The sequence below is a fragment of the Mchenga conophoros genome, linkage group LG20 (genome assembly GCF_057382185.1).
Source record: "Mchenga conophoros isolate Kocher_MC1m ecotype Shallow Benthic linkage group LG20, M_conophoros_male_GT1.1, whole genome shotgun sequence".
NCBI classification, from domain to species: domain Eukaryota; kingdom Metazoa; phylum Chordata; class Actinopteri; order Cichliformes; family Cichlidae; genus Mchenga; species Mchenga conophoros.
Genome location: NC_140545.1, coordinates 21903414 through 21926677, shown reverse-complemented (window position 1 = coordinate 21926677; position 23264 = coordinate 21903414). Strand labels below are relative to the sequence as shown.

At 41.7% G+C, this 23264-nt stretch overlaps 1 protein-coding gene across 11 annotated transcripts in view; it reads right to left on the bottom strand.

The window, feature by feature from the left end:
• Positions 1-1566: 1566 nt before the first annotated feature.
• The window catches only part of anks1aa (ankyrin repeat and sterile alpha motif domain containing 1Aa), a 63740-nt gene continuing 42042 nt past the window's right edge, over positions 1567-23264 (bottom strand). For 4 of the 11 annotated variants that reach the window (XM_085260863.1, XM_085260865.1, XM_085260869.1 and 1 more), the window contains 13 exons: positions 20184-20299; positions 13132-13230; positions 12510-12656; positions 11756-11863; positions 11335-11505; positions 11115-11252; positions 10951-11022; positions 10773-10859; positions 10117-10254; positions 8031-8213; positions 7204-7305; positions 5705-5799; positions 1567-5223 (listed from right to left, as the gene is read on the bottom strand). In XM_085260863.1, the coding sequence (XP_085116989.1) occupies positions 5208-5223; positions 5705-5799; positions 7204-7305; positions 8031-8213; positions 10117-10254; positions 10773-10859; positions 10951-11022; positions 11115-11252; positions 11335-11505; positions 11756-11863; positions 12510-12656; positions 13132-13230; positions 20184-20299 (1472 nt within the window). In that variant the 3' untranslated portion in view covers positions 1567-5207. Of the gene's footprint in view, positions 5800-7203; positions 7306-8030; positions 8214-10116; positions 10255-10772; positions 10860-10950; positions 11023-11114; positions 11253-11334; positions 11506-11755; positions 11864-12509; positions 12657-13131; positions 13231-20183; positions 20300-23264 lie in introns of all 11 variants that reach the window. The other 7 variants (XM_085260864.1, XM_085260868.1, XM_085260866.1 and 4 more) reach the window with 6 other exon arrangements.

Below are 23264 nucleotides of genomic sequence, written 5' to 3'. Positions count from 1 at the left end.
ATACTCAGTACATCCAAACCTTCCAGTTTGGATTTGTGAGACAGACACCATCTCTACTTTTAAGATTAGGCTTCAAACTTTCCTTTTTGTTAAAGCATATAGTTAGGGCTGGATCAGTTATGCTGCAATAGGTGTAGGCTGCTGGGGGTTTCCCATGATGCATTGAGTGTTTCTTCTTCAGCCACCTTTCTCACTCATTATGTGTTAATAGACCTCTCTGCACTGAATCATACTTGTTATTCATCTCTGGCTCTCTTCCACAGCATGTCTTTATCCTGTCTTCCTTCTCTCTTCCCAACCGGTCATGGCCGATGGCTGCCCCACCCTGAGTCTGGTTCTGCTGGAGGTTTCGTCCTGTTAAAAGAGTGTTTTTCCTTCCCACTGTCACCAAAGTGCTTGCTCATAGGGGGGTCTTATGAGTGTTGGGTTTTTCTCACAATGTATTATTGTAGGGTCTACCTTACAATATAAAGCACCTTGAGGCGACTGTTGTTGTGATTTGTCGCTGTATAAATAAAATTGAATTGAATCGTGGGAAGCCCCTGGAAGATTTGGCCTATTGAAGCATAACTAAGGGAGGATTCGGGCTCACCTGATCCAGCCCTAACTATAAGCTTCATCAAATAGAGATTTATCTTTAAATTTGAAAGGGTGTTTGTCTCCCGAATCCAAACTGGGAGCTGCTTTCACAGACAAGAGGCCTGAAAGCTGAACATTCTGCCCCTCATTCTACTTTTAAATACTCTAGGAACCGCGAGTCTGAGAGCGAAGTGCTCTGTTGGGGTGGTACAGTTCTATGAGGTGTTTAAGATAAGATGGAGCCTCATTATTCAAAACCTTGTATGCGAGGAGCAGGATATCTGGATTTAACAGGCAGCCAATGAAGAGAAGCCAGTATGGGAGAAATGTGCTCCGTTAGTTATCTTGCTGGAGCATTTCGGCTCAACTGAAGGCTTTTCAGGGAGTTTTGAAAATAATGAATTGTAATATTGCCGTCTACAAGTAATAACATATGAACTAATTTTTCAGCAACACTCTGAGACGGCACGTTTCTAATTTTGAGATATTGCACAATTGCAACAATGCTGTCCTAGATATTTGTGTAATATGAACACTGAAAGATCTATCCTGGTCAGAAATGACTCCAAGGTTCCTCTCAGTGTTACTGGAAGCCAATGTAATGCCATCCAGAGTAAGTATCTGGCTTGACACCACGTTTCTAAGATTTTTATCACTGAGTAGCAGAAGAAGCAGGAAATTACAGCACAAAAAGAAAGTTTGATCTGTTGCCAAATCAAAATTGAACTATCTTGAGGGGAACAGGAACATCTGCATCAATTTTCACTGCAATTAATACTAAAACATGAGTGTGTCAACCTCAGAAAATTAAGCGGTTAATCAGAGCCATTAAAGACTGTTGCTTTAGGACATTTGTATCTGTGGGAAATGCAAGGGAAACCCATCCAGTAGATGTGGAGCTATTTCAGCTTGCCTGACCAACATGACTACAACACAACTTCTGTGAGAATACAAGGTAACCTAGATTCTCAGCATCTGATTGTAAAATTACTACCACCAAACATTTATTTCAGTAATAATATTTTCCATTTTTACAGGCCAGATACCACACACAGTCTGTGTGATTTCTGTGAGCAAAGCAGAACATCTGTGGATCAGATCTCACAGTCAGCATCTGTTTTCCAGGAACAGCAGCATGTCTGTGACAGATGTGTAAACATCTCCATCATCTCATCTGTCATTGGGCCGCTGCTAGTACTTTTTTTTTTTTTTTCCATGCAAGCAGTCACATCAAAGATGCAGCCATAGTTTGACATTTTTTAAAGACGTACTCATTACTTAGATTACAGAACAAACTGAATTCACTCTTGCCAGTTGAATTTGCAGCTAAAAACAATGAACAACTTAAGTTTAATTGGAAATACTTTGTAATACACGGAAAACATCAGGTATTTCAATCACTTGCTTAAATATTTTGTTAAATAAACTGAGTGAGATTTGCCTTTTCTCCCCCAAAACCAACATTAGAACTTCTATTCAGTCAACATTAAAAGTCTATTTCATTTTATACTTACAAATGTAATAATTATTTTGAGTAAACACATCAACGTCTTGTTGTTGACATTTCACCGCAGCTGGCATTCGAATTATAGCTGCAGCAATTTTCTTCTGACTCATTTCCCTCATAACAAAGATAAAAAATAATTGTCAAAGCACAACCAGAAGTTGGGGCAATTTCAAACCTTTGCAATATTTAAATTAACTTGAGCAGATAAAGCTAAACATGAACACAAAGTCAAAAGCACAATATGGGTCATGTAAGGTTTAAAAGGTGACAGCAGTAATAAAACTGAAGGGACCGAGGTCAAAGGGGCAAAGAAAAGCAAAACTGTTGTGTTTATAATCCTGTGCTGAAAAGTGAACTTCAGTTCAAATAAAAAGTTTCTCTTTGTTCTGATTTAATGAACTTTTTTTTTTAATAGACTGACAGAAGAAGCAGCTGTAATACAGATTTCCTTTGTAAATCCACTGAGCTGTTGCAGAGAAGTTTATGATGTGGAGATGGGGTGGAGGGCAAACATTTCATTGGAAGACGTCCACTAACCTCAGCTGCCCTGAGCCAAATCGAGATACTCTGAATGCATCGACACTCATGCATCACTTACCCTTAAAGACTGCAACAGAACTGTAAATCCATCAGAAATTTACCCAAATTTGGAGGAAGAGCCGTTAAAACAAGAACAAAGAATGTCCTAATAAACATCCAGAGACAACGATTCTAACTGTACCATTTATTAGTTGTACAATTATGAAAAATAATCATAAAAAAGACTGGAAGCCCAAGATTATTTACAATCTTTTTCTCTGAAGTGAGGTCCCTCTTCTGAGTCATGTTCTCAGCCTTCTTTTTTTTAATGTTTTTTTTTTTTTTTAAATCACAGGGTATTTATTCACGATATGTTTAACTTTATAAGACATAGTCCTTTTCTCTTTTTTGACAAGTGTCAAAAATTACATACGTACATACATACATACATATACATACATATATATATATAGATATCTATAAAAACAAAAATCATTCAAGTATCAAAATACAGACTGCTAGATTCATGTACAATATCATTCTCATCATTGTTGTCATCAGATTAGTCCCAAAATATCTTTCCTGATCCTCAGCAATGTGCAAAAGCAGAGCAGGACCAGGCTGATGGCTAAAGGTGCTGACACCAGCGCGCTGAAGACAGTGTACCATAGAGTTATCGTACTGGCCGGATAAAAATGTACCACATATACAAGAGTTAAATCAAAATGAGCCGACTATGCACCCATATACAGATTGGTGGACCAAACAGTACCATTAACAGTCAACATATTAGGAGTTAGCTAGAGAAACATGCCGTGCCCTATTGTTCTTGTCTGCAGCTATAAATCTAGAGTCGTACCAGCCTGCATGGCAGGTTTGGTGAATAATCTTGTCGAGATTAACTGAACAAAGGGGCAGGGAAGGAGAGAAAGAACCACACCTGATCCAGTTCCAGCATTAGGACAAATCATAGTCCTATAAAAAAAGTAAACGCCCACACACCCACACACACCCACACACACCCACACACACCCACACGCGCATACACACGCAAAAAGTAAAATAAACGCCATCCCCCGTTATTTCAATATAAAACAGTCTTTTAGTGTCAGTTTCTTTGCCCCTTGAGTTTGGTAAGAGAGCTCCTCCCATGCAAGATTACATTGTTTTATCACAGTTACACATGTATGTAAGCTGACGGTGATGAAAGCAGCTAAAATGTTTGGATACAGGACAAACAACCCAGGAAGAAGTGTGTACCTACAGTGTGAGGTCTCTCGTCTGACAGTTTGTTTCATAATAAAAAGTGAATGTTCCTCATCTCTGCAGCAACTTCCCCTTTAACTACAAGTTCTGCTTTGAAAACGGCAGGTACATTTCCTGAAACTATAAACACCAACTCTCAGTGAGGGACGTGATGGTTCATTTCGGAGGAAATGCACGCAACACAACAAACACATCCGTCTCTAATGTCGCACGGAACAACCATCACTTTTCTAAGCATCGAGAAGTTAAATGGAGGCGGGTTCGTGCGTGCGTGCGTGCAGGGTGATGAAGTTGGAGAAGTCTGATGAACCGGGGGAGCGTGTTGCGTTGGCGAAAGGTTTACATCCGTCTTATTCTCCAGGCCTGTGTGTAACTGTGGGCACAATCCGACTGCTGATGTGATCTGCTCGGTGAGAAGTGGGGCAATGATCCAGCAAAACATCCTATCCACCACTCAACAGGGCTCATTCCTGTCCTTTTCTCACTGTCTGGGATTGGCCACAGTGTCAGCTACAGGGAAGGGACACAGACACACGCACACAAAGCAGTGGAGTTAAAATAAAGTAAAACCGATGGACACAAACAGCACTATAGTGATGGATTAAGTCCTTCGTAATGATTTACTCTTTTCACCAAGCATCTGTGAAACATTAACCTGGTATGACTGGGGGGGAAAGGCAATGCTGACAGGATGAACACTGAAGGCATTTGTTGTGAAAGGAAAAAAAAGAGGAAAATGCACTTATTCTTTCAAACTTGAGGATTTTATGTAAGTGCTTAGGTGTAGTTAGTTCACTCTAGACGAAGCATTGAGTTTAAATCCTGACTGATAGTTGACGGCATGCCAGTTTTGAATTATTTTGAGCTGTTTTTTTGGAGCAAGGACCACTAACATGCAGATCCATGTCTGCCTCTGTGCCCTATTCTGTCCCTCTGATGCTTTCTAGAAACCCCACCCCAAAATGCTTACTTCATTAGCATCAAAAGGATCATATCACAGTGCTAGGATCTTGGCCTCTTTTGGCTTTAAGCAGGCAGCTGACCGTAAGAAGAAGAAGAAGAAGAAGAAGAAGAAGAAGAAGAAGAAGAAGAAGAAGAAAAAAAGCCTTGCCCTTAATTGATCTTATTTAACCTCAATAACACCTGCATCCCTGCGAACATAAACATGCTACAGTCCGACTGATGCATAGAATTACAGGATCAGTTTCACAGTTTCCTCAGGAAACGTGTCCATCCAGGTACAGGATGTGTGCAGTGGGTCACTCTTGGCTGTGGTAAAAATCAGTTTTCTCAGCACTCGGTGAAGTCAGGAGTTGGAACGTCAGAGTGAAAAGCCTCAGAGCGGCCGTCGCCTAACAGAGCAAGAAAAGCATTAAGAAAAGAGAGAGCTTATCACCAAGAGTAAAGAGTGGGATGTTGACAGTTGGGAAGAAAAAAAAAAAAAGAAAAAGGGGGAAGCATTGTTGGAGGAAGCATATAAAGTAAACAGAAAGGAGGAATAAAAGGGAAAGTGAGTGGCAGGCTCACAGTAGAAGAGATACCAACTAGACAGCTAGAAGACGGTGGGCGAGGTGGAGGGGTTGCATTAATAATTGAGAAAAAGTGTAAAGGTGCTGGGAGTTAAACATAAGAAGGGGCAACAGCTGGTCAGTTGCCACAGACTGTGGTGTTGTCGGAGGAGGAAACAAGTGATGGCGGTGGGGAGGAGCAGAGGTCCAGCGCGGAGAAAGAGGCAGCGTCACAGTGAAAGGCACACAGAAGGAGGGGAAGGAAGGAGGGTGAGGCTGAGCCCAGGAGGAAGAGAGGTCCACTCAGAAAATGGTGGTCTCGTACTTAGTGCTGATAGTGCGCTTGGATTCCTTGGGGTCCATGAGCCACGTGGCACTACCCTGGGACTGAGAATCGCCTTCCTGGTCCACGATGTCCCCCTGTGAGTACAAACAGACAGCAATGAAATATCTGAATCTTCACATACGAGGCTGATTACACTTTTTGTAATGCTTAGATTCAAAATGCAGCAATGAAGTATTATTGTGCCAACAAACTGTAATTGTTTGTGGTGAAATTTAACCACATTTACCCATGAAAGTGTTGATGTTTGTGTTTAAACAGATTCCATAAACGATGCAGCATCACACCTATCCATCAATTATCATAAAATTACAACCCCGATCCCAAAAAAAGTTGGAATGCTGCGTAAAATGTAAAGAAAACAGGATGCAATGATTTGCAGAGCTCATAAACCCATATTTTATTTATTATATTAGACAAAAAGGTTTTTAACTTTTCACTATTTCATGAAAAACAAGTCATTTTGAATTTGATGGCAGCAACATTTCTCAGAATAGTTGGGGCTCAAAAGATCAGAAGTACTATGCGATGCACTGCCATCTTCTCTGAGCCAAAGCTCTGAGGCAACTTGGAAAACTGTCATGTGGTCAGACAAATCCAAATTTAAAATTCTTTTTAGAAAACACAGATGAAAAGTCCTCTGGAGGAGAGGGACCGTCAGTGCTCAGTTTAAAAGCCTGCATCTCTCATGGTATGTGGGTGGATCGTTCCCATGAAATGGGCAGCTTGCACACATGGCAAAACATTATTGCCGAAAGGTATCTACAGGTTTTAGAGCAACACGTGCTTCCATCCAGATGACGTCTTTTTCAGGGAAGGCCTTGCATAGTTCGACTAAACTAAACTAAACTAAACCACATACTTCATCTGTTACAGCCGCATAGCTTCGGTGCTGAACTGCAGTTCAGACCTTTCACAATTAAAAACAGTTGACACACCATGAAATACAACAAAGAAGACAGAGAACTACTGAGCAGCTAAAAACAATACAATAAACAAGAATGGGACACATTTCTCTGCTGAAAGTCCGGCAACTGGTTTCCTCATCTCCCAGAAATCGATCTTATGTTTTTCTCAGTGTAAACAGTTAAAATGTTTTGCGTGTTCAGATGTCAATAAAAATATGGGTCTATGAGATTTGCAATTTTTGCAATTTTAACTTTTCCTGGTTCTCATTTTGCTGAGCACTTTTGGGAGCAATTAGTAAGCAGACAATTTTGCTGGCTTTTTATTGATAAAATATAATAACAACATTTTCTCTATGTATATCATAAAGTTTAAGTAAAAACACCCAAAAAGAATTCTGTGTACAGTATATAAACTTTGTCTGTCTTACTACAAGCGTGTCACTAGAGGGCGTTGGAGTTAACAGTATACATCATGATTTGTAGTTTTCAACATATAGCAGAGAAAAGATAGTGAAATAAAAATAACAACAACGAGTGGGTGAGAAGGGATGGGGATGGGATAGGAGGCAGCACCTGAGCAGCATGGCTGGCAGAGTGCAGCGGTAGGAAGGAGGGATGGTGGTTGGTGCAGGTGGAACAGTAACAGCAACGACTGTCGAGAGGAAGAGGAGAGTCCTGGGAGGAATAAACACCACCAGGAGGAAGAGAAGCGAGCCAGATGGAGACGAAGATTAGAAGAGAAAAGGGAAAGTGCACAAAGAACCAGGACGAAGCAGCGACAGAGTCAAAGAACTTAAAGGGCAGGAAAAGGGACACAGATTTTAACAGGCATGACACATGAGGAGTCTGACAGGTCGCACACAACACAGAAGACACTGCAGGTGCATTTTGAAGCTTATGTGTGCTTATCGGTGTGGATGTGTGTAACTGAGTATGAAGTGCATGTGTGCTCAGGTGCTGATTAAACACATTTAAAAATGTACATGTGAAAAAAAAAAGCCACACAGATGAAAACACTGAACAGAATTACATTGTTAAATCATTGTGATCATTAAGCTGCAGCTAGAAATGTGTGACTTGTCCCTGAGGTGGACTTGGCTCATTTATATTCAGCACAAGCTTCCCTCTTAATGGTTTAATGCTAATGCCCAGATGGACATCAGCATAGCATAACCACAGTGATGTCGAGAGGTGTAGACTGACGCAAGCAATCTAACATCGTTTTTGCTTCCAAAAAATTAGGCGTGTGCTGCAAATGTAATCACAAAACACAAAAAGATTTTTTTCTGGCACAGAGAAGTAAAAGGATTTAAAATTCCAAATTTGCTCGAGAACACGTTGAACAATATTTCAGCTTTATTTGGTGTTTTTACTACAATACTTTTTAACAACCAACTCACCGCTGTTTTGCGTATGCTGCCTCGTGGTTTGGGCACAGGTTTGCTGGACTTGGTCTCAATGACCTCTGATCCAGATCCAGCTGGGACGCTCTGGTGCGGTTTGGTCCTCTGGGCCTGCAGAGCCAGCTGATATGCTACCTCAAACGCCTGGCCCAGTGTCAGTATAATCTCATAGGTCAGGTTCTATACAGAAAGGGAGAAAGAGGAGGATCACGGAGTCATTACAAGCCTTTAGCCAAAGGACCACCACCATCACAGTGTGCAGCGAGACAGCAAAACGTAACAGAAGAAAGATTTTTTCCTCCAAAACTTCTTCAAAACAAAATTGCATAACCTGAAGAAGTGGCAGTAATCTCAGGAGTATTGTGCAGCAACCCCCTGTTCCTAAACTAGATCCATCCTCTGTAGCTCAGTAATAAAGCTGCTGGATTATTCTGTTTTACCCTGACAGCTCCCAGGTACGAACAAGCTCTGCAGACTAAAGACAGATGATTCATGCTTTATACGTTATGCCTTGGGAGTCTGAAAAAGTAATCCTATGGTGGGAACAACAATCATCATTTGAAGAGACACAACACAGAGCTGTGAAATCCTCTTTATATCCTTTGATGTAGTAACCTGCCCTGAGATAAAGCACTCCATGTACACCAATACGCAGAAACATCTCTTGTGTAGTGACGATTGTGCCAGGCGGACCCTGAAAGCAGCCATATAGTCAGTGCAGTTTAAAATAACCAAATAAAGGAGATTCATATGGACACTTTCGGTAGCAGAAGGGACACGGCAAAGCTATGGTAACTATTTGACTCATAGCGTTTCAGTGTTTAATGACTACCAACAGCCCGCAATCAAATACAAAAGCATTACTGTCTGCAGCTGAAAACCCTTGTCAAGCTACTACTAGCATAACGGACAGGTTTCTGACGGGGCTGCCACACAAACGCAAAGCAGGAGATGAAGCATCGCCAAATAGGTTTTCAAACCAACATCCTTCCAAGTCAAAGACTAGAAAATATGATGAAGCATATCTTCCCTTTGGCTTCACCTGCACAAGTGCCAGGTAGGTCGCCACTGCAGAATTGGTTTTTCCTGCGTCGGGAGCAGCGCTGGGCTCTCCAAATCACAGACACAGTATCCCACATTCTTGATTTTTAGCTCACAAACACTTCTTGTAATGACTAACTACTCCTGACATTTTGGAGATGTTAGCTCTTTATACAGTAAAGTTACAGTGGGATACAAATAATATCAGACACAGACAAACAGGATCCCACAGTTGTTTATGTTTTTGAACCCATTTTGCACAGAGAGGCATTTTTTGAAAAATGTATTGATAGCAATGTTGAATATTATTACACAGGAAAAAAAAAAAAACAACTACACGTAAAATACACACTGAGCTACTACTACTGTTCAAGGCCCACTGGTTCCCTGAATAAGCAGACAAACTGCAAGCTGACATAACTAGAAGATAAATCTGTACTTTGTTTTGAACACGGGGGAGAAACTCCAGAAGTACAAAAACTGCAGTTCCTCTGTGCAAAGCTTGAAGCTGGCTCCAAAAATGACAGACTTCCATGTTAAAATGTCACATTTTACAGTATGGTACAAAAAATATTTTGGCTTCTGTGGATTGTTTCCCCCTTCATAACAATTTAATAACAACATAATAACTGAGGACTCATTCTGAAGTACTAAACTGGAGCTCTTCACCGTGTGCTTACTACTACTGGTGACTTTTAGAACATTTCTAATTGATTACATGACTAATACTGTTCATTTCTGTGTGGTGCTGACCATCCAAGAAGTTTGTGCTCTAATGTCCATCTGTTTCTTACATTAATTAGCCTGTATGTGTGTCTCTATATTGCATGCCTGCTTGCATGCCATGAGCTGCTGTTTATGAATGAAACTTGCTAAGCGCTAGCTGCTAAGTAAACCCTCCACCCTCCCATCTTTGTAAGATGACGTCTGGCTCTAAAACGCCAGCATATAAAAGCTTCAAGAGCGATGGGTGACAGCACAATCACACAATCATCTTTTTTACCATCTATAGCACAATAGAGCCCAGTACAAGTGTCCTTACCACATCTACTGTGCTGAAGACATGGCAGTAATGGTGGCTGGTCTGCAGGTCCTTAGTGATGTAGGCAAATGTGCACAAGTCCTCTGGGTCCTGGGCTGCACAAGAAATGTTACGGATCTCGTGCTCTGCAATGATGTTCTGGACCGAGAAGGGCAACATGAGTGAGGTTTAGTAACGAGAGTACACAGTGCATTCTTTCATTTTTTAAAATTTTTATTTCATTCCATCAACATTGAGACAATAATGCTGTTAGAAAATGTTACAAAATAAAAAAAACTAAACGGTTAAAGGAGAGACACTGACTGCCAGCCATCACAAGTGCAACTACAACAAGACCATGTTGAGCTTCAACATTTCAAAGCCTTTTTTTATTAATGTCAACTAAATGTCAATCAGATTTGCTTCCTATAAGGAAATATAAGCACAAACTAATCTGACACAAACTTGCAAGCATGATATTTACAATCACAGAAAGAGAGGAAGCTTGATGTCTGACTGCGTCACTTTCATGCACACATTAAAAAAGGAAACATGCTGTCATTTGCCCCGGCCTCAATTTGATGTATCACACGCCTCAAAGAACACGTCTGGTTAAGAAGACGCAAAGAGAAAATGTGTATGCACGTGTGTGTGTGTGCATGTGTGTAGTCGCTAACCTTGTTGGCTGCGTCGATAAACTTCACACCCTTGTATGTGATTGAGAGGACGATAGTCGGGACTTTTCTCATTTGCTCTGTTGACCTCTGGAGGGAAGATTAAAAGGACAGGTCAATTGCCACTCACACAAACAATATCTATGAGTTTATCCTCAGGGATTGGAGAAACTTGTCATACCCGCATTTTGGCACAAGCATCCTGCGTGGACTCAGTGCCCCTTAGTTCCTTAATAAGCATGGAACCAAGATACTGTAATGAAACGGAGGGGAAAAAGACATTACTGCTGATGTGTTTAATCAACAAAGCGGAATCATGTAGGAAGGAGAATGGTGCAGACGTACACTAGCTTCATAAGCGCAGGATTCAAAGATGAGTTTCTCTGGTTGGTGATGCCAGTTCTGAACCGGGGCGTACGGTGCTGCTAGACTAGGTGGCCGCAAGGTCAGGCGGGGCTCTCGTTGCCAGTCTTCATGTCGCTCCTATAAAAATAACCATAACTATCAAAGAAGCCTGGCAGAGGCCCTCAATAACCATTAACACACTCGTAGATATACCACATACAGGAGGCCTGTGTCGTTCGCTGCGATATCTTTGGGTAACGTCATAGTCGTTTTCTTGTGCTTTTTTCCTCCCTGGCTCGCCTGCAGGCAGCAGAGGGTCCATTGAGCGTCCTGTGTAGGGCTCCATCTGACTCATGGGAGATGAAGTCTGGGATCCAGGCAGGTCTTGGCACTGCAGAGATGTAATATGACACAGTTGGGTATCTCATGTCAGATGCACTCTCTATCATTAGCCATCAGGCATTCATCTTTGTCAATATACTTTGCAACATTTACAGGCTAAAAATAAAGAATTTGAAACGTAAGCCTAAGTTTGTCGGACAGTATTCAAACATCAGATCTGGTTCCGAAGTGAGTGAAGAGTAAACAAGAAACATTTTGTGAAGCACTTTTAGACAGGAAAGTAGTTTGTAGGTCCTCACCCTGATCTGAGACAAACGAGGAGGTTTGACAGGAGGCTCTTCATAAGGCCTCTCCGCTAAGGAAGCGATGATGCGTTTCCTGTGACCAAGTAGGCTAATTTTTAGCACCTGTAAAAAAGAGAATTATGAAGTGATCATACTGAGCAGCACAAAAGGAAATGCCAGAAAACAACACATCAGGCACTATTTCATTTGTGAGGTTCCCTTAATAGTTCTCCATGTGAAGCTGTTTCCCCTCCGAGTCTCTTCTCTTCTGTTAATCTTGAATCTACATACGGGATTGCACAAGTTCACACGTTCATGCAGCGATACAGTGTCTGACATTACTTCACTGATCTACAGGTGATGGTATTGCACACAGAAATGGAGGAATGCAGCACTGATCTTGGAGTGAACAAGAAAGCATGTTTCTTTCAGAGACCCTTCCCAGTAGTAGCAAAAGTCAGCACATTTCCTCACAGACCAGTGAAGTCTGACGTGCCATCTTCTAACCAAGTAATTTCAGTTCTTGTTTTCAAACGTGAAAATCTCAATTAATTTTTTTTGAGTGAGACTTTAGAATCCATTTCCCAATATTCAACACAAATACACATTCACCTTCAGTTTTAGCCTCCTGCTTCAGTTTGGGGGGGGAACCTGAAGTAAACCGTCAAACTCGTTTCCCTATCCTGATTTTTTTTTTTCCCCAAGACACCTGAAGACTAATTTCACCCTCTGATACTCCCCACTGTCCTTGTACATCACTGTGACTCACATTGACAATCTCCAGCTCCCACAGGTTTCTGACGCAGTCCAGAGTGCGGTAGCCGCTGGACAGGAAGTTTTGCAAGTACTCATGCAGGCCCAGATTCTCCAGCCAGGAGGACAGGGAGTTGCTGCCGTCACAGCCGAGCGCTTTCACCTGCAGCAGAAAACGTAATCATTCACAGACACTTTGAGGAATTCAGGGCGTTGGCTGAACCAATATGCTGCAAATTTAGCCAATTTTCCTTGGCAGGAAATTGAAGGGTTCTGGTTTCAATAACCCCCACAGATGTATATTTGTATACAAGCAGAATGAGCTAAAGCAATACAAATTAAAGTGAGAATACTGCAGAGGTGTTTTTGTTTAATTTTATTTTTATAACAAAAGTAAAGCTCCCAATACAATAAGATAAAGCAAGCCCACCGCCAAACCGCATTCGACTTCATTATTAAGCACTATTGCTCCTGCTCAGCCGTATGCCTAACCCACAAATTAACTTGTTAATTTTCATAAATGCAATAGATACTTGGGTCTAAGGTGAGAATATTACTTAATCATCTAACATTAAAGCAAATGCAAAACACTGAATTGGGTCTGAGAAGTACTAAAGTAGGAATCAATGATTTATCACCTTTGGAAAGGAACGTGCTGCGTGCAGGATCTTCTTTCTGTGGCTCGGATCTGCGATTCCAATCTCTCTCAAGTCCTGGTCCTCCATTACATTGCTCCCCTTTAAAGCAACATACAAAACAAGCATTTTTGTTACTGGCATTTCTAGTCTAAGACCCATGAAAGTCATTAGAAAGCAAGGTACATTAAACTGTGTCAGAATAAAGTAATTTAAGTTACCATTTAGTAAAAGACAGTTTTTGTTATTTTACGTAGTTTATTCAAGTCATCTATGAAAATCCCAAAACACAGACTGCTTTGATGTAAGATAAAGATAGATAGATATCTATCTAAGACGAACCCTCCAAGCTAAAAGCCTTCAGTGCAACGTGAGAATTGATCACAAATATGCTACCATTGCATAAAAAGGTGAATTACTCCTGACTGAGAGCCTCCCTAGAACTCAACTTAGTGACTATCACCAGAGGAGCCACATCGATAACCCCTTAAATGAGACTTAAGTGTGTGTGTGTGTGTGTGTGTGTGTGTGTGTGTGTGTGTGTGTGTGTGTGTGGTGTGGGGGTGGGGGGGTGGGGGGGGGGGGTGGTACTGACAGGAATGTGGTGATTGATGTTCAAACCAGTCTTTGGTTACACACGATATCACCTTTGGAGACTGAGTGGCAACAAACAGATAATGGAGAAGGGAGGGATGAATCAATGTCTGAGTTGCAGAGTGGGCAGCGTTATGAGATGGAGGCGCATCGATAGCTGACGACAGCCGCAGGGGAAATCAAAACACCTTGACACGTAAAAGGAAAGCCTTTATATGAACACCGAACATCATTTATTCATTTATTTTAGTTCCATATTAAACAATTTTATGGTACAACAGACCAAATAAGACAGTCACAAGACAGTAAACAGTGTTTCCCACAGATTTAGATTAAAACGATAACAGATTCATAATAAAGCTTCTGGGGTTTTCACACTTAATGTTGCAGCTTTACTGAGCAACATAATCAGCTGCCTCTGAGGTGAATGAAAGAACTCCAAGATTACAGCTGATTGTGGGTCTTGTTTATTAACAATTTCCCTACCCACTGTTAGACCCTGGTTACAGTAGTCTTTTCAGGTCTCAGCATTTGCAGAGGAGAAGAAAGACTGTCTTCAACTGCAGGAGGGTGGAATAGAACGTGAATATCTCCAAGAAGCAGCTGAATAACTGATAGGACCAAAACAACAACCACCCAGCAATTGAACTGGTAGTCAAAACCACAGGATGGCAAGGGCTGGGACTAGCCAGTTAGCAGAGGTTGAAGGAATTGCCGTCTGTTAAACTGAATTAAACTGACTTTTAACCATGCTCAGATTGACCAATAAGAAGTGGGTAAGGGTCACAAGTCCTGTCTGTTGGATATAAACCATGAATGCTAGCTGTAGTGCTTCTGCAGGGGAGTCAGCAGCCAACTCTCATCTGCCAGTATCACTACGGTCCAGAGAAGGCGTCGCCTCAGGGCTGACTCTTCAATATGAACCTAAAGTTAATCCTGTGGTGCTCACCGCTCTGCACATGCACACATACACACACCACTAATGGCATAGCAGAGATGCTGTCTGTAGGTCAAACTTGACAGCCTGTTTTTCATGCAGATGCCGTTGATGCAAACAAGGGGCGGAGAGCATGATGAGCGGGGAGGAGTGCGTCTGTTAGAGTAAATGCTGCAGAGCAATCTTTGTAATGCTGCCTGTGGAATCACAATGCTAATCACAATTCAGCTAAGACACTGACATAAACTTTTACACTGCCATCCTGTTCATGCTGAAATTTCTAATAGGCTGCGATCCAGCCTGTCGATGGAAATCCGGAGAAGGAAGACGGAAAGCAGAAATATGAGTACCTGAATGCTCCGAGTGAGTTTATTGATCAGAACTCACTATGATCTTGGCTTCAGCCCACACTGAGCACAGGACATTATGTATCATCTCTTTTGCCTTCACACTGCCTCACACGAAACTGACAACTGAAAGCCCATTATCTCTGAGCAGCAACATGCTGATTGCTGCCTCTCTAGCTGAGGACTGATATGGTTTGTGGGGCTGAATGGATGATAATGCTTCAAAGCGCATGGATCATTGCATTACTGTCCCACTGGAGATTAACTGATAAATGTCTCTATGCGGGGGAATACAGCTGTAACAGACTGGGTTTACACTCTTTGCCCATTTCCTGATTTATTCATTTTCCTACCACTCTGATTTTCTCATGTGTCTTCTGCCAATTCTGGCAGATGTGCAGAAATGTTATCTCATCACTTCGAAATCATCCCGTTTATTGGGCTTTACAGACTTTAATATTTGTTTTATGACATCTATCACTGAGGCAAGCCAAGGAAACATCAGCATTGTGTGGGTGCTGGAGTCCATCCCAGCCATCATACGGCGAGACCCTGGGTACACCCTGGACAAGTCGCCAAGCTGACACAGGGCTCTTTTGTTCATTTCTTTCAATCTTTTTTGTCCTTGGATAATTTGATTTCATGTTGAAGTTAACCTGGGTAAGCTTAGACATAAATGACTCCCAGTTCAGTCCCATGATTAATGGCTTGATGGTTGAATGACAACCTGACTGATAAAGCAAATAACTTTGAACACTAATCAACATTTTGCTTCTGGACACACCTCACTAAACCAAACCAAACTGGAGTGAACTGAACACCTGTTAGGTGAAGAATGTTTGTTCACACCTGGTTTAATAAAAATTCTCATTTCCTTTCATGTAAAGTGTTACATTCACCTCTGCTATATCTGGATAAGCCATTTATCCTCATTCAAAGAGTCTGAAAACACAAACAGCATGATGTGGTGGTGACAACTCTGTGGGGAAATTTCTGGCTAATGTGCTTCCACAGGGTTGGCAGGTTTCAAGGAGTACATTAGTAGAGAGAACGCTAATATCAGCACAACATTGGCAAACAGAATACATTTACAGCAGTGTAAGCTGGGCCTGTTTTGTGCCTGTGCAGCTTGTCCAGCTCTGCTTTACTCCGTCCTCTCATTAAAATGCTGCTCTGTTCCTCCTCGGCCTATCCAGAGAACAGCCACAGTGGCCTCCCTGGTTTAAAAGCACTCTGAATTCAGGCTGGGTGCTCAGGGGCACGGATCACTCATTCTGACCCTCTAAAGGACAGCTACCTAACAGCACTAAGACTCAGTTTGTCCTCCTAAACTGGCTGCCATGAGACCACTCAGACCTCAAAAGAAAAGTGCAAATGAAACGATGACAGAACATTAAAAAAAATGTTTCTTTCAAATTAACAAACAAATCTAAGCCCAAAAAAAAAAAAAGAAAAAAAAAAAAAAAAAAAAAGAAATCAATCAATCCATTCCCAGTCCTTTAGCTTCGGATGCAGGAAGCCATTACTGGATTTTTCCGCAGGGTTTGGTCCCTCGCTGCAGCATGAGCCCTTTGCATTTATTAAAAGGCAGAAAAAGGGGGGTTGGGGGTCACGAAAACATCATGAATTTAGATTACATGAATGCAGCTCAGAAGTAGAAAAGGTTTGCCTAACCTTGGTGCAACTTTTAGATCTGACCAACTCTTTCTAAAAAACAAAAAAACAAAAAAACAAAACAAAAAACAAACCAAACAAACAAAAAAGTCTTTCTCCTTATAAATCCTCAGCCACCTCCACTGATTTGAAACTCAAAGTAAATTTGTTCTCCCTCAGCTGACCGCATAAAAGTCAGATCCAGACGCCCTCGCCAGAAGACCGTCAGTCTCAGTCGCTTTGAATACAAACGAACTTGCCGACTGTGTCACAGCGTAGAAGTCTAACACAGAGAAAAAGAGACATTTCATTTCAACAGGCTTTACTTGTCAGCACCAACGAGCGGTGGAGAACAGCATGATTGCGCAGCGCTTGTTTCATCAGGACATTTGCTCCACGAGTCGATAAAAAGCATCTAATTGGTTTCAGAAAAAGGCTCGTCTCTGCAACGCTGCTTGAACACAATACATTCACTGCTGTTATTGATCTGCTTCTAGAGCGTGCCTGCAGGGGAGACACACATCACAGTTGGCCGAGTGGCAGAGTAAACACTGTTTAATTAGTGATCTCGCTGCTACATAAGCATGCTTGGAAAAATAAATAGTATGTCTAACAACCTAACTCAGAGAAGGACCATTTTCTTACCATTGTTTAAAATTTGATGATGAAGTGTGAACATTTCAATTAAAATACTGGCATCTTGCCCGTCTTTTAGCAGCTCATAGGAAATGCATAAGAGTAACATCATGACTCTGCATCTATTTCTGAGTCTGAAGTGTTTTTAGATTGTTGTTTTGAAAGTCGAACACAGAAGGTGATCCGTCTCTTGAAGATAAAAGTGGATTGGCTGACAGGCATATCTGTACACAGTACTGGCAACTCAGCCAAGAACGAAATATGGCTCGTTTCTGCTCTATTCACTAATGCATAGATTAAACGCAATTATAAAAGTTTAGCAAAGCAAAGGTGACTCAGAGGGTAATTCTAATTTCCAATTGAGACTAAATTGTGATTCATTAAAAAAAAAAAAAAAAAAAAAAAAAAAAAAAAAAAAGGTCAACATTTGCTGTGGGAGGGACACGTTGTTTTGTTCAGAGGTAACAGCTTTTTCTCTAAACCCTGCAGCGACTTTAGGAAGCCAGGTGGTTAGTAAGCCATGTTTAAAGATAGAAATGTTGCCAGCTTGCCGCTTTGGAATAAAAAGACGACTCAAGCCTGAGAAAAAGGAGTGTGAAAGCCTAAAAGACAGTAGGAAGATTAAACCCCGAGAGAAACTTCAGAGGCTTCAACACGTACTTAAACATGGGTGTGGATCACGCTTTCTCCAAGCGGAGAGGCTGATAAGTGGATGAATTCTCTATTCTCGGGTTATGTAAAGTAGAGTAAAAGGTTGTTTATGGGAGAATCAGAGTGCACTGAAATTAGACAGATATAGTTTGATAGCAACCACACATTTTATTTATTAAACAACTGAAGCTTAATAAACCAAAGAAACATTATATTTATAATATTTAAGTCTAATTAACAAGCCTTACATGCAGAGGTAAAGAAATAAATATACAGATACTGACAATCAGTGATGACCTTTATCTGGCGTCAGACCAGACAGTGATCTTCTAGTTTTCTATTGTCTAATTCTGGTCAGGTTGTGTTAATCATTGCTTCAGTTTGCGGTCTTTAGCTGACAGTAGTGGCACCTTGTGTGGTCTTCTGCAGTTCAGAGATGCTCTTCTGCATACATTGGTTGTAACAAGTGGTTACTGGAGTTACTTCCAAGTTGCCTTCCAGTGAGCTCGAGGCATGAACAAGACATTTTCACCCAGAGATGTGGATATTTTCACATTATCAGATCATTCTTTGTAAAACCCTAGAAATCATTTTGTAGGAAAATCCTCAGTCCAGGCTGTCTGACACCAACAGCCATTTAAATCACTGTTCTTTTCCATCCTGACGCTCCATTCAAACTTCAGAAGGTCATCCTGACAGTGTCTGCATGCCTAAATGCATCGCGTTACTACAAACCCAATTAGATTGAACACCAGATTAGTATACATCATTAGCATACCAAATGAAGTTGCCTATATATCGTCTTTATTATATCCAGTTTTGCAAAGCTCAAGGTTAATGATTTAGAATTTAAAGTTCAAGTTTATTTATAAAAATTGTTTAAAAGGTTTGATAATCTCAAAGAAAAAAAAGTGTGAAAAGAAAGAAATATATTCATTAATTTTTGTCCCATCACTTCATGTTTTTTTTTTTAAATTGTAGTAAATGTTTCCCTCAGAGAGATCGATGTTTTGTTTTGTAGTTTTTGAACTTTAAATGTCTGTACTGGTTTTAATATTGCTGCTATATCACATAATCTCAGGGTCTTATAAGTTGAAACGTGTACGTCTGTTTACATCTGCTGTCATGTGTTGTGGAGCTTACAAACAGAGGTGTATATCTTCTGATTCGCACAAGGAAACAGCTGTTATGCTTACGTACAATACGCTGAGTGTCTAAGAGACCATATTCTTTGGAGTCTTTGTCAGCTTCTCATAGTCGCACTCATCTGAGGCACAGTTCATTCAAATTCAAATTAAAAGTGCCCGAGACCCTTTCTTTCAGCCGAAATGAAAAGTTTAATTTGCACCCAACACAGTGATTTATGAATTATTTTTGTAGTCGCTAAGAGAACTTGTTCTGTTTTGTTGTTGCTGCTGTGTTCCTGTTTATACGCAGCACTCTGGATCTGGCTTCATTTACTTTGTGGTAAGTAGTAAGTCCACATGGAGGGAATCTTGAGTACATTTATAACTCATGTGTGAATCTACAGTAGTGTTTGAAAAACATAAAAACCTTCACTGTAACAAATAAAACACACTGTGGACAACAGATTTTCATAAGTCTGATAGAAATGTGAGTTCTTATCTTGACAAATAGGATGCTTATCTCTCAACTTTCCCACCGGTTCAGACTGCCAGCTGTGCCCCTTCATCAGACTTCAGGACTGAGAAAAGCAACTGAGCCAACTCAGAGAGGCATCGCACACTTTGGGCTCTATAAACTTGTCAGATTGGCAATAGCACCCCATTACTCATCAAGATTCTTCTCCCTTCTGGTCGGGCATCAGCTGCTTTGTTGGCAGCCGGCTCTCTGACTGTTAACGAGAAGCCACGACAATCGCCTCCCAGGCCAGAGACAAACCGTCTGAGAGTGTGAGGATCCAGGACAGCCTTGATTCAACACTAAACCAGAGGTAACAGTATCAAACAAACTATCTGACAGGAGCTGAGCTCAGACTGCATCGGCTAAGTTGAAAGGTGGAGTCACCAGAACAGATGGAAAAGTTGAAACACTGAGTTAAACCAAGCACTAAATAATGCAAATACCTATGATGCAAATATGATACTTTAGAGTACAGGGAAAAGGTAAAAAAAAGTCTTCAAAGACTTAAAAACTGAAAATAAACGGCTAAACAGGCGAGAGAATTAAATATGAACCAAAGACAGTAATGAAAATGAAGTAAGTGAGGCACTCACCATGTAGTGAAGGTCGTCGAATCCATTCAGGAGTAGTTTGCTCTCGTACTGCGGCAGACCCACATGCTCCAGCCAGTCTCCCACGGGCTGGTCCAGCAGTCGGCCTGCAGCACCTGCTGACAGGGGAAAGCGCTTCAGGAGTGAGAAACCTTTCAGCCGGTAGCAGCGGCACTCCGAGGACGAGACGTGGCATTGCCACATCATTCTCGGCCAGCAGAGCCGAGCGCACCAGCAGCAGGAACGTGAGGGAGACAGTGTCCTCTGTGAACAAGGCGTCAGCTCCCGCAGGACAGCGGGGGCTGAACAACAGTCACTCGAAATAGATTAAACTACCCCCGAGTCGGGGGTGAAGGTAAGATAAAAGGGATAAATCCACAAAAAAAATGGATAATATCTAAAAAATAAAGAATATATTTTTGCTATGATAGTGAGCCAGGAGAATGCTGAAATACATTTCTGTTTAGCACACAGCGCGGTGCCTCACCTAACTCACAAATATGACTAAATATTTCATATCTGATTATGAAAAAAAGTCAGAGTGTCCCATTTCAGGAGGTACCTTTTTCTGCCCAAAAATAAAAAATAAAATAAAAATTAGGGCTGTTTTAATTACACTTTAACTTTACAATAACACTCAGGTTGGAGCGTATAACTTTAGTTTAAGTTCTTCCAGGGTAGTACATTTGTTGCAGCCAAGTGTAAGTGATCCAGACTTGTAGCCAAGACAGGTATTTGGTAAATAATTGGATCCCAGACTCACATATCCCACCTGTTTAACATATAATCCCCCACGGACAATCCAAACAGGAATCTACCTGTGATGTGCCACTGTCCACATCGGAAGCAGCAGGACAAGAAAAAAAACGCAGAGGGACTAAAGGAAACCTGTGACATGACTGCAATGAACGGAGATTGATAACAGAGCAACACTATAGTGACAGCTGTCACCAGTCTAACCTATACAAAGACAGATTGGTGCCTCTCCTCCAGTGAACATGTTACTGGAATTCTTTAACTCTTTCAAAGCAAATACACACTCCACACTAGAAACCAATCACTGCACAGGTAGTTACCTCCCAATATATTAACTACCCCTCAAACACAGAGGCTAACAGAGTCAATCGTTTTCTACCTTGTGAAATCTGGCAGCTTAGAAAAGTAAACAGCGTTAAATTCGAAAACATAACATTTCTTTATAAAACACAGATTTGAAAGTTTCCCTTTCTGCTTGTCGGCTGTCTTATCATTTAAACCTGCTGCATAAACAGTCACGTTCCAGATGAGGGTCCCATGTCAAAAGTTCCGTTCAGACATCTCATAAGCTTGAAAATTTGTCAAGGAGAAAAAAAAAAAAAAAAAATCCAGTCAAGAATCCGATCGGCTCCTTCAAAAAGCACTTTCAGTGATAGCTCACTCCCAGGATTAACTCCTCTGCAGACAAGAGAGCGCTAAGATTATCTGAGAGATGCGGTCCGGCAACAGACGAGGTCTAAAAGAAACATTTTTTTAGCTGCTCCTAGCTAAAGAGCAGATAACCTAGTCCTGCAGAAGTTACATCCTCCTATTGTCCTGACTGATCACAATTCTGCTGCCTGCAATTCCTCTCTCCTCCCTTCCTCTCTCTCTCTCTCTACCCCCCCTTCAATGCATACACTTCCCCACTCCCTCTCTCTCCCTCTGTAACACTGCAGGTGGCTGCTCTTTATCAGAGCTAGCTACCATTTCAGCTACAACCCCCCTCCCACCCACCCCTAATTTGCTCTCAAGTTCCTGCAGCATCTATACCTCAGTCCATTGTTTTTACACATTCTCTTTCCAAAGGTAAATCAGTGAAGATACAGACTGGAGGCACAGAGCCAATCAACTCGGCACGTCACCGCCGAGCACCGGACCAAATGAAGGAGTAGAGGGAGGGAAAAAAGTGATGCGGTTTATCACATCAAACAGAGAGCCTCCTCTTGACCGAGTCCACCGATGGTCTGCTCCACTGAGCTGGAGCTGTGAGCGTGGTAGCTACAAGGTTAAGGCTCACACACGCATGGAAGTGGAATCAGACTCATGGAAACTTCACACCAAGTGCCTGTGATGGGATGCTAACTACTTTACTGCAGCAGTGTCAGCTTTCTACAAAGTCTGCTTCCTCCAAAGCACAATGAGCTCACCCCCTGACATACGTACAGAAGTGGTTAATATTTAAACAGCTCAATCCAGCGCAGGGCACAGCAAACCACAGGGCTAGAATAAGACGATGGAGTTTGGTGAAGGAAAAGAGGATGTGCTGCTTTGTTTAAATATATTAAAAAGATTGCTCAGGCACGGCGGTGACTGACAGTGGATGTTGAAGAATGTCAACAGGGAGAGCTGAAGGGAAAGATTTGATTGCTCGGGTTGCTGCTACAATCCTTGGACGCCATCCATCAAACCTTAATGACAGGCTTTGAAAAGCAGAATAACAGCAGAGCAGGTTACAGTCCTTACACTGCTTGTAATACAGGTTCTCTCTCAGGCACTTTGGTTTTAAAAATAAAGATCCTGGTACGTTATGATGCAGATTTAGTACTTGGCTCATGTCAGACACCACAGCTTGAATTACTGCCTCAGAAAAACAGAGACGCAAAACAAACCAAGGGGTCAAATCTCAGTGGAGGATGACACACGCCTTCTAAAAGAAACGTTTTAGACTCTTTTCTTTGTCATTTGTTCTATAAAAAACAAACCTGTAATTTCTAAAATAGTATTTTTGTACCCAAACCTCCATTTGTAACTAAAATGGCCTGTATTTGTATAGCGTCCCTAAGGACCCCAAAGCGCTTTACATATCCAGTCATCCACCCATTCACGCACACATTCACACACTGGTGATGGCAAGCTACATTGTAGCCACAGCCACCCTGGGGCGCACTGACAGAGGCGAGGCTGCCGGACACTGGCGCCACCGGACCTCTGACCACCACCAGTAGGCATTGGGTGAAGTGTCTTGCCCAAGGACACAATGACCAAGACTGTCCAAGCCAGGGCTCGAACCAGCAACCTTCCAATTACAAGGCGACCTCCCAACTCTTGAGCCACGATCGCCCGCTA